General features: G+C 43.3%; 1 protein-coding gene across 3 annotated transcripts in view; it reads left to right on the top strand.

Moving 5' to 3' along the window:
• Positions 1–12,229, top strand: part of PLA2G4A (phospholipase A2 group IVA) — a 333,250-nt gene that overhangs the window by 297,229 nt on the left and 23,792 nt on the right. For all 3 annotated transcript variants that reach the window (XM_060232389.1, XM_060232388.1, XM_060232390.1), the window contains 2 exons: positions 4,356–4,424; positions 6,376–6,618. In XM_060232389.1, the coding sequence (XP_060088372.1) occupies positions 4,356–4,424; positions 6,376–6,618 (312 nt within the window). The remainder of the gene's footprint in view (positions 1–4,355; positions 4,425–6,375; positions 6,619–12,229) is intronic.

Genomic DNA, 12,229 nt, shown 5'->3' with positions numbered 1-12,229 from the left:
TTTGGAAAAGACCGTAATTTTAGATTATTCAAAATCAATGAAGAGACAGTTGTAGATATAGGTGCTAAAGGCCTAGTTGGATACAAGATAAAATTACAGTGATATCCACATATAACAAACAAGGGATATGATTATTTCCTGAATGATTTCCTCATTCAGGAAAATGGCAATCCACTGTCTTCAAGGCAGGTGCCAAGTCATTCATAAATATATTAAACAAATAGGGGGCCAAAGTACACCCCTGTCTGTCCCCCCAATTCATGGGAATCTTACTGTTTAAGTAACCCTGCTTACTATAACACACTTGGCAACTGGTTGAGGAATAGAATTTATGGATTAGAAAGAACATTCCTTTATCGATGAGGACATGGTTCAGTTTATTCCACAATATATTCCTAGGGACTGAATCACAAGCCCCCTTCATATCGAGAAAGGCAGAATACAATCTTTTCCTATCAGCACCACTATATTTCTCAATGATATAGGCAAGGGTAAGAAGAAGAATTGCAGATTTATACCCTGCCCTTTTCTCTGAATCAGAGACTCAGAGCGGCTTACAATCTCCTATATCTTCTCCCCCCACAACAGACACCCTGTGAAGTGGGTGGGGCAGAGAGGGCTATCACAGCAGCTGCCCTTTCAAGGGCAACCACTGCCAAAGCTATGGCTAACCCAAGGCCATTCTAGCAGGTGCAAGTGGAGAAGTGGGGAATCAAACCCGATTCTCCCAGATAAGAGTCCACGCACTTAACCACTACACCAAACGACACCAAATTGGGTAGCACAGTGGTTAAGACCAGATCTGTCAGGACAGAATCCAACCTGCTCAAGATGCAAGACTTCTTTTGATTGTTCAGCTGAGAGGATAACTTATCCAGCAGTTCTTAATTCCCTTTTTTGAAGATTGGAACTGTTATGGCCTTAGTCCAAATTTAAGGCACGATCCCAGTTTTGACAATAAGTGTAAAAGGGATAGCTAGAGAAGAAGCCCAGCATTCTAGATGCTTCTTATATAATTCAGATGAAAGTCCATCTGGGCCTGGAGCCTTCCTCGACTTTTAATTGGCTAATTAAATCTTTGATTTTATTTGAAGTCACAAGAGGCCATTCCAGAAAATTGTGAAAATAAGGTTTTGCTGATTTGTCAGCTGATGGATCTTAAAATATGTTAGAGAAGTGGGCTACCCAGACCTGGGGTAGAACTAAACAACCAAGGGATTGACTCCTATCAGAAAGGGTGCCAGCAACTAGTACCCAAAATTGTTTCCATTATATTATGTTTTGGGGAATCAGCCGTAGATTTTAGTTCCCTTTGTCTAACTTTGGGGAACTACATGGCACCCAGCATTTGGCAGAAAAGTCTGTAAGCAACAGCTGATTTCCCTCAACACAGAACAGTGCAGAGTCGTTGTTATTGTTGGGGGGGGGGGTTGTCTTGGCAACTCATAATGGTGATCGAAATATCCGGAGGTGGTGTCATGAGATCGCAGTAAGCCAAGAGTTCTATAATGCTTCCATACGCACATACATTAGTATTTACATTTTTGGATTAGTTGATTCAACTAATGTTTTACAAAATATTGCAGCTCTGTGTAGCCCTCTGTACAGATGCTTTGTTCCTCATGGGCTAACCACATGTGGTTGTAGATGAACATAATGATGTAAGCAATAATTGAATCAAACGCCAGTTGACAGCTTAGAACAGGTCAGTCTTTCCAAAAGCCCCCATGGATCATAGTACAGTTGAGCTTCGTGGTAGAGATTTTGACTGAGGTCTCCCAGATCCTAGTCCGGTACTCTAAGCCAGGGGTTACCAACCTCTTATTTAATGAAAGTTAATTCCCCCAGCATTTTACCAAGTTTTGTTCAGCCCTAGAACTATGTGGACTAGGAAGAACACAGGAAATGAAGTTAAGCAGCTAGGGAGCACTAGAAAAATCTTTACACTCTTTCACACTCTTTTCCTGGTGTTCTAGGGGATACTTGAGCTGATTTGCATCAGTTTTCAAGCTGTTGGTAGCGCTTGAGCTACCTATGAAGAGTAGTGCGATAAACAGAACACGATAGCTCTCTAATGTTTTTCCTGGTGGCAGGGTAAAGTTGTGCTTGTTTATTGCAATTTAAATATAAACTCCCTTCTAACACTTCAGTTTGACTTTTTGTTGGTAGTTGTCTTGCTTGTGCATTAGAAACCAGCTGAAATACTTGGATTGTTTGATGTATGTCCTTGAATATGGGATTTCATCAAGCAGAACCTGCATTATGAATATGATGCAGCTATGTGTTGCTCTACAGTGCAGTAATGACTGAATTCAACAATTAAATCTACACTATTTCAGAGGCATGGGGTATATATTTCTGTCAAACCCAGCTACAAAACACAACAAAAATGCATTTAAGCTTACGGTTTCAGCAGTTTTGGATTGTTGCCAAGGTATTTAAAACCTAGGCATATGGCTTTGAGTCCGTTTTAGGTTCTCTTTTGCCCTGTCTCCATATCTCACATAAATATCTCACTCTTTGCCTTTACTACATGCTGTTAGTATTTTCAGCAGTTTGAAGAGTGTCTGAATAACTGTAGCGTTAGGAAGATTGCATGAAAAATATGCAAATCTGCTGTGACATCACTGTGATAAAAATCTACATGGGATGTGTGCACAGGTGTAAATTGTGTAAGTGCTCCACTCTCATGAAATCTGTCATAGTCAAATATACCTGGAAGGAACCTTCCTGTTTATTTTTCCAAAGGTATATTTTTCCCAATTAATTTGTGCTTAAAAAAAAACTATTGAAAAATAAACCTATGATATTATATAGTGTATTAACCCTGTTGAGGGATGATACAGATGTGGGATGTCAGCTCTTCTCTCTGAAAATGCTTTGAACCTGGTTTTATGCTACTTCACTGGTTTAGCTTCTGCAGATTGGCCGGCTTCCTTCTTGCAAGAGAAGTATAAAACCTATCTCTTGTGTTGCTGGTCCATGGTGTATAGCAGGGGTGGCCAATGGTAGCTCTCCAGATGTTTTTTTGCCTACAACTCCCATCAGCCCCAGCCAGCATGGCCAATGGCTGGGGCTGATGGGAGTTGTAGGCAAAAAACATCTGAAGAGCTACTGTTGGCCACCCCTGGTGTATAGGTTCCTTCACTAATGGTGTATGCAGGGGTTTTGTGAAAAAAAATAGGTGATGGAGCTCATTATCATAATTTATTAGCATATGCTGCCCCCCAGCCAAAAGCAATCCTATACAAGAAAGGAGAGCCCCAGGCAAGTGAAGCCTGCTTGGGCTGGCTAGAGATCAAAAGGCCAGAAAGCCACCTGCCGCCCAAAATCACATAAGAAGTGGAGAAAGGGTGGGTGTGGGCTTCTTCAGGGATTAATGAGGGCTGTGGGGGTGTGGCACAGCCCCTGGTGGCTGGTTGGCTGCCCATTCTCCTAATCCAGGGATTGTTATGCAGCTGCACCTCCCATTCAATGGACAAGATAGGTGGGGAGGAACCATCAGAAAGGTTCAGGAGCTGTGTTCCTGTGAGCTCCTCTTGAATCTGAGGCCTGAGTATATGCATGGCTCATGTGATGTATCTTGCGCACAGATAATTATGGTATAATATATTACCATGGTGGTAATGTGGAAGTCAGCCTTTGGGCAGTGACTTTATGGCAGTAACCAGACAGCTGAAGTCATAGAGAACCTGGCTTGACTTGGTTCTGGGAGACAGATACAGAAAGGGCATAAGTATGAAGAGCCTAGGGTGGGAAGGCTTTGTAAGTTCCTTTGTAACTTCTGCTTTTGAGGTCATGTATCTCGCAAGTGGTAGGGCAAACACCTTGGAAACCGCAAAGCCTTAAACTACCGCATTATTTGGGTTAAGGGTGGAAAGTCCAAAAAAGCTAGAAATTGTGTTAAGACTGTTTTGTTCTTTATGTTTGAGATAAGAATAGGGTTCTTTTCAGCTCCCAGGATTTTGTTCCTGTTACCCTCTCCTGAAGTCAGTTACCTTGAAAACAATCCGTACTAAGTTTTCTCCCCTCCTTTTGCTTAGTTTTGAGAAGCTTGGGTATTTTAAACATGGAAGTAGGAGGAGCAAAGGCTATCTGTGTCAGCTGGCCATAAAATAACTATATTGGCCATAAAATAACTCTCCTTAAAATGATTTTTGTCAGACTTCTTTTTCATAGATCTTTTGGCTTTTAAAGTTCTTATCTGAGGGTTTTTTGGCATAAAAAACATAATTACCCCAAGCTGTCTTACAGCTATTCAGCTATGAAGTTGTTTGTGCTTCCTTTGAAACGCTTGTATTTCTGGCTGTCTCCATTCTCATGCAACAGATTTCTTCTGCCTTTCCTTTCCACAGAAAACATCAGGCTGCGGCATCTAGTGAGCAACGATTCAGACAGTGATGATGAGTCACAGGGTCCGAAAGGTAAGGCAAATGTGATGAGTTCCATGTACAAGCATTTTTTGTTAATATTTCCCATCAAAGCTGGGTGTAACAGAAAGGGGGGGGGAGGCCTCGTGTTAGAGAGCTAGTGAAAGGAAAAGGCAGGGATTTTTTTTTAAAGAAATGATCCCTGGCACTTGGTTTGAAATAAATTAAGAACAAAGCAGCTTAAATGTGCATTTTTACATCCAGTAAAGCCAATCTACCAACCGATGTGAATGAGAAAGGGGATTTAACAAGTACAGGGAGAGGCTTGTACCTTCACTGGCCTTTGTTTGTATGCACTTGTGATAAAGTTTAATGTACAAACTTTCAGTGGGTAGCCATGTTGGTCTGCAGAACAAGATTTGAGTCTGGTAGCACTTTTAAAGATGAACAAGATTGCAAGTTTGCAAGCTGTTAACAATCAAAGCTCTCTCCATCAGATCTGGAGAAGGGAGCTTTGACTCTTGAAAGCCTATACCCTGGAAATCTAGTTGGTCTTTAAGGTGCTACTGGACCCAGATCTTGCTGTAACATAAAGCAGTTCTCTGTCAAAGTATAATAGGTTGAGTCCCTTTTGGAGAAAAAGTGACAGGGTACTTTTTAAATATGAGGAAAGGTGCCTGATCGATGAGATGCTGAAATGGTAGGTCAGTTTCTATTCTTCAGATTTTTGTGTTCTGACTTCGTTATCAATTCGAAACATCTGGATTCGGAATTCCAATCCAATTCTGAATTATAATCCAAAGAAGGGCCAGTTATCTACTAACCCGTTGGGCAGAACGAAATGAATCTGAGTCCTTTAGACCTTCAGAAATAACTTGAGATTTTCACAGACTGCTCTCACTTTTTTAAAGAAAACCCCTTGCGAAGATAAGGTTTTCCTCTTGCCTAAACAGTTTTCCCTTCTGCTTATCCAATGCAGGCAAGCCAACTCCAGTATCTCATGCCACCCATTGTCATGGAATGTTTTACTTCCCGTACGTGAACAAAGTGAGAAGAATGGGTGCAACTCAGATCATAAATATAGCTCTCCTCAGGCCAGATAGCCTTTAGTTTTTCTTGAGCATGAATCACAAGGGGAACGAAAAATGGAAATGTCCAACATTATGTTTGTGTGGCCATTTCCACTTTAAATTCCATAGTGATTAGTAAAATCAACTTTTTCCTTCATAGGTCACAGGCAATGACCTTAAAGATTTTGTTTTGTTTTTCTTTAAATCAACATTAATTATTGTGTGTAGACATTCAAAAGCTTAATCACTAGACATCAGCTGAAGCTTTCATTTATTAATTGTAGGGGTCTTGACCATCTGCAAGCCATTTGGAATGTTTTGGACTCTTAAATGCTGTTTCTCCTTGGTTACAAATGTGTAGAGCTGAGTGTGACTTGGAACACTCTTACAAGGTTGAACACAGTCACCTTACACAGCTGAGACAATTGGATTTCTCCCATTCCCACTGCAAGTTTTTCCTTTGGCCCTTGTCACTGGTGGTTAATCTCAGTCTCAGTTCAATGAAGGGGAATTTAAAAAAAACCCCTTCTGTCCTTTGACATTGTAATGCTTGGAAAGTGCAGCTAGAGATTTTCTGGTGTACAAGCTGCTTTTTGCCCCCTGACAAGCAACAAGTTAAATATAAATGCATTTTTTTTGTTAAGGTGCTCAAACCTTTCCCTTCCAGCTATTCTTTTTATTTGAATCATTCCTCAGCTAGTTTCTTTCCCCAAAGAGGATCACGGTGCAGGTTTTCAAGGCTAAATAAGCAATTGGAATCCTGTAAGGGTGGAAGCACCCAGGGAGACCCATTTAGAACAGAAATATGGCCAGTTTTCTCTCCCTCCCCCAACTCTGTGGCAGTTTCTGATATATAGAAGCATCATCTCAAGAAAAGTGACTTTGATGTGTTCTGTGTACTGATCATCACTGTTCTACTTATCCTCTGCATACAGGCTCAGAAAACCCTGATGTTGAAAAGGAGCATCAACAGAGCAGCCAGGAAAGCTGGGTCCAGAGAATGTTTATGGCCCTTGTGGGTGACAGTGCCCTTTTTAACACCAGAGAAGGACGGGCAGGCAAAGTGCACAACTTCATGCTGGGCCTGAATCTCAACACATGCTATCCGTTTTCCCCTCTGTCTGGCTTCAATACGCAAGAATCTGTAGAGGATGATGAACTGGATACTGCTGTGGCAGGTTAGCAGGAGCGGCCCGACGCCCCATTGTGCCCTAGGCAGACTTGCTGCCTGGTGCCCCCCAAGCACCCCCACGCCTCCCCCTCCCTGCTGTGGCTCCACGTCTGCCTCCCTGCACCTCCCCGCCGTGCCTCCTCCTCCTCCCTCCCTTTGGACCCTTTCCCAGCCTGGCATATCAATTTCAATGCCGGAACTGACTCTAGCGCCGAGTTTTGGCTCTCTAAAGCCCCCCCCCCACCCAAACACTCGAATTGCGGGTAAAACCGTGCAGCGGGGCCGGGTTGTCTGACTGGCCTGTCTCTCTGGAACAATGTCCTGAGAGGAGGTTGCCTTTCAGGATGCTGTTCCAGAGAGACGGTGAGTGCAGCCCAGATCTGCTGCACGGTTTTACCCGCAATTCGAGTGTTTGGGGGGGGGGGGGCTTTAGAGAGCCGGAACTCAGTGCTAGAACCAGTTCCAGCGTTGAAATTGACACGCTGGGCTGGGAAAGGGTCCAAAGGGAAAGAGGAGGCGTGGCAGGGAGGCAGGTGCGGAGCCAAGGTGGGGAGGGGGAGACGTGGGGGCACAGAGCTGCGAGGGGGAGATGAAGGGAGGGAAGGGAATAGAGGCACGGGCAGTGGTGGGCAGTGGTACCAGCGGGGGGTGGGGGACAAAGACAAACTAGGTGCTTGCCTGGGGCACCGGGAGGGGGGTGGGGAGCCCAATTTTGTGCTCCACCATCCCGGTGCCCTAGGCAACTGCCTAGTTTGCCTAGTGGGATAGTCGGCCTTGCAGGTTAGCGCACGGACAATCTTCATTCAGCTGCTCTCATGCCAAAAACCTGACACGTAAAGCTCAATCCTATGCATACATATTTATATATGTCCCATTATATTTCATGCATGTTCCTTCTAAACAAATGCATAAGAATGGAACCTTGGCTTGACTACAATGCCTATTGCCAGGTCCCCGTGCCAGAAGGACTTTACTTTCACAAAATGGCTTGCTTCTCTAGGAATAGGATTCTTACAGGTCCAGTTCTCTGCAACATTGAGGAAGGCAGCTGTCTGCTATTGAGCTTTGGTTTGCTCTTGGCAATTGGTGGTATGAGAAGGGGTGGGCACTTCGTGAACCCATGCCCCCATTGCTCAGGTCTGTGGTTAATTCTTAGGGGTGTTGCTATGGGACTCAGCTTGGACCCAGCCAGCAAGAGCATGACAAAGAGCAGGGTATGTAATTTGCTTGGGGTGACAAAATGCTTTGGAAAAGTTCTTGATTCTTGTATGGGGTATTTGCATGTGATAGTCTGAGTTCATATCCCAAAACCTGCAATAAAAGAAAAACACTTCAGCAAAGTGGCAGCAAGAAAATGCATCACCAGTCAAAGATGACCTTTTAAATACTTTGCTTCTGACTTTCTTTTTTACTGAATAAAATTTGTATTTGATTTTTTTTAAAAAAAATAAAATACATCAACAATAATAAAATGAGTAGTTGGGCATTTGAAACAAAATATTCAACCAGAAAACCAGTGGTAATGGCCAGTATAGGGATCGCAATCAAATTAAAAATCAACAAAGTCTGCTTATTTATCTATTTAAGGCATTTGCATCTCACCTTTCTGTGCTTAAGGTGACTAGCATTTAGGAAAACATTTCCAAATCGCATATAATAAAATGAAACAATAAAAGAAATCACCCTTCCTCCCTCAACCAGTCGGGTCTTGGTAATATAGTAATTCACAATGAATTGGCCCCCTCATTGAGGATTGACTGCTGGGTGGCATATTTCTTCCCTGGCATTCAGCATCAGCCTGTCCAGGGCTTTTTTTGTAGAAAAAGCCCAGCAGGAACTCATTTCCATATTAGGCCACGCCCCCTGATATCACCATTGTTTAGCACAGGGCTTTTTTGTGGGAAAAGCCCAGCGAGAACTCATTTGCATGTTAGGCCACACGCCCTGACACCAAGCCAGCCGGAACTGTGCATTCTTGCTTTCAGAAAAAGCCCTGTGCCTCTCTACTCATTTGGTTCTTGAGACATCTTCAGTTCTGGGAAAGACTGCATGAGGGGATAGATCTTAATTAACCCTGGCACTTCCAGAGTTCCCTATAATAACCAACATCCCCCCTCTCTATCTTTAAAAATATGTCATTAGGAAAGATGAAACTGTGTGTCATCCTGGGATTGTAAATTGTCCCTAAGTGTTTAAAAGCTCAGACAACAGTGGAACTTTGAGAAGAGTATTTGTTTATACAAATCACTCTTCTAAGTGGCCATCTCATCATTTCCATCTGTGTTCTGTTAAATATTTTCTTAATCTGCTTACAGCTGTTTACAGCTATTGACTCCTAATATTTACAGAGAGCATGGAAGTGGGCATCTAAACTAGAAGAATGTATCAATGAGGGGAAAGAGGCTGAATGGCAACCTTACTTCACTGCCTTTGCATGGTATCATAAGAACATAAGAGAAGCCATGTTAGATCAGGCCAATGGCCCATCCAGTCCAACACTCTGTGTCACACAGTGGCTAATAGCCACTGATGGACCTCTGCTCCATATTTTTATCTAAACCCCTCTTGAAGGTGGCTATGCTTGTGGCCGCCGCCACCTCCTGTGGCAGTGAATTCCACATGTTAATCACCCTTTGGGTGAAGAAGTACTTCCTTTTATCCGTTTTAACCTGTCTGCTCAGCAATTTCATCGAATGCCCACGAGTTCTTGTATTGTGAGAAAGGGAGAAAAGTACTTCTTTCTCTACTCTCTCCATCCCATGCATTATCTTGTAAACCTCTATCATGTCACCCCACAGTCGACGTTTCTCCAAGCTAAAGAGTCCCAAGCGTTTCAGCCTTTCTTCATAGGGAAAGTGTTCCAGCCCTTTAATCATTCTAGTTGCCCTTTTCTGGACTTTCTCCAATGCTATAATATCCTTTTTGAGGTGCGGCGACCAGAACTGCACACAGTACTCCAAATGAGACTGCACCATCGATTTATACAGGGGCATTATGATACTGGCTGATTTGTTTTCAATTCCCTTCCTAATAATTCCCAGCATGGCGTTGGCCTTTTCTATTGCAAACGCACACTGTCTTGACATTTTCAGTGAGTTATCTACCATGACCCCAAGATCTCTCTCTTAATCAGTCTCTGCCAGTTCACACCCCATCAACTTGTATTTGTAGCTGGGATTCTTGGCCCCAATGTGCATTACTTTGCACTTGGCCACATTGAACCTCATCTGCCACGTTGACGCCCACTCACCCAGCCTCAACAGATCCCTTTGGAGTGCCTCTCAGTCCTCTCTGGTTCTCACCACCCTGAACAATTTTGTGTCATCAGCAAACTTGGCCACTTCACTGCTCACTCCCAACTCTAAATCATTTATGAACAAGTTAAAGAGCATGGGACCCAGTACTGAGCCCTGCGGCACCCCACTGCTTACCGTCCTCCACTGCGAAGACTGCCCATTTATACTCACTCTCTACTTCCTATTACTCAGCCAGTTTTTGATCCACAAGAGGACCTGTCCTTTTACTCCATGACTCTCAAGCTTTCTAAGGAGCCTTTGATGAGGAACTTTATCAAAAGCTTTCTGGAAGTCAAGGTAAACAACATCTATCGGGTCTCCTTTGTCCACATGTTTCTTCACCCCCTCAAAGAAATGTAACAGGTTAGTGAGGCAAGATCTTCCCTTACAGAACCCATGCTGAGTATTCCTCAATAACTTGTGTTCATCAGTGTGCCTACTCATTCTGTCCTTGATAATGGTTTCTACCAACTTTCCCGGTATTGAAGTCAGACTGACTGGCCTGTAATTTCCCGGATCTCCTCTGGAACCCTTTTTAAAGGTGGGGGTGACGTTTGCTACCTTCCAGTCCTCAGGAATGGAGGCAGATTTCAATGAAAGATTACAGATTTTCGTTAGAAGATCCACAAGTTCAACTTTGAGTTCTTTCAGAACTCTCGGATGTATGCCATCCGGACCCGATGACTTATTAGTTTTTAATTCGTCTATCAGTTGTAGGACCTCCTCTTTTGTCACCTCAATCTGACTCAGGTCTTTCCACACCCCTTCCAAAATTAGTAGTTCTGGGGCGGGCAAAAAGTTCTCATCTTCCACAGTGAAGACGGAGGCAAAAAATTCATTCAGCTTCTCAGCCATTTCCCTATCCTCCTTCAGTAATCCTTTTACCCCATGGTTATCCAAGGGCCCCATTGCCTCTCTGGCTGGTTTCCTACTTCTAATATATTTTAAGAAATTTTTATTGTTGGTCTTTATGTTTTTTGCAATATGCTCCTCATAGTCCCTTTTTGCCTGCCTGATCACAGTCTTGCATTTGATTTGCCACAGCCTGTGTTCCCTTTTACTAATCTCACTTGGACTGGTTTTCCACCACTTAAAGGAGTCCTTCTTACCTTTTACAGCTTCCATTACTTTGTGTGTTAACCATGCAGGCCTTTTCTTATGCCTGTTTGTGCCTTTCCTAACTTGTGGTATGTATTTTATCTGACCTTCTAGGATTATAGTTTTAAATAGTCTCCAAGCTTCCCCAAGGGTTTTGACCGTATTTACCTTTCCTTTCAGTTTCCTCCTCACATGCCTCCTCATCTTAGTGTATTTACCCCTTTTAAAGTTAAACGTGGTTGTGGCGGTCTTTTTGGGCAACTCCCTATTTATATAAACGGTGAAATCAATAACATTATGGTTACTGCTCCCAAGCGGTCCAATCACTTTTACATCTCTCACCAAGTCTTGGGCATTACTTAGGACCAAATCCAGGATCACCCCACCCCTGGTAGGTTCTGCGACCATCTGCTCCATAGCACAGTCATTGAGAGCATCAAGAAACTCAATCTCTTTCTGTCGACCAGAACACATATTGACCCAATCGATCTGCGGGTAGTTGAAATCACCTATTACGACACAGTTTTTATGTTTAGCTGCTATCTTTAAGCCTTCCATCATATTTTAATCGTCCTCTCTCTTTTGATTTGGTGGGCGATAACAAACTCCCATAGTTAAATTTCCTTTTGGGCCCTCTATTTCAACCCAAAGCATTTCTAAAAGTGAATCTAATTCTCTGACCTCAGTCTTACTGGACCGTATATCCTCTCTGACATACAGAGCCACCCCACCCCTAACCATATCATATAAGGAAGCTTTGTTTTAGGTGACCCACTGGTCGTTGGGTGCCAGTCCATCAGCCTATTGTCAGGCCTTTTTTCAGTTCTCCCCCCCCCCAACCCCCCCCTTTAAACTTAGAAAGCAGTAGTTTGTTAATGGAGGCTGGCAAGGGTGGAATTCTAGCAGGAGCTCCTTTGCATATTAGGCCACACACCCGTGATGTAGCCAATCCTTCAAGAGCTTACAAGGCTCTTTTTTGTAAGCTCTTGGGCGGATTGGCTACTTCAGGGGTGTGTGGCCTAATATGCAAAGCCTGCTAGAATTCCACCCCTGGAGGCTGGAAATCAAAGCACATATACTTCCAGTCCGACTTTGTAGGTCTGGTTTGAACATAATGGGCTGTAATAAAAAATTTCCCTTACAGATTTGATCCTCCTTGCCCTATTGACATGCAATTAAGAAACGTATTTTAAACTTGCGTGCTGCTATTGCCTCTGCACAGCT

This window comes from Heteronotia binoei, chromosome 2, assembly GCF_032191835.1.
Source record: "Heteronotia binoei isolate CCM8104 ecotype False Entrance Well chromosome 2, APGP_CSIRO_Hbin_v1, whole genome shotgun sequence".
NCBI classification, from domain to species: domain Eukaryota; kingdom Metazoa; phylum Chordata; class Lepidosauria; order Squamata; family Gekkonidae; genus Heteronotia; species Heteronotia binoei.
The sequence above is the reverse complement of the archived record's forward strand: the minus strand, read 5'-3'. Positions and strand labels throughout refer to the sequence as shown.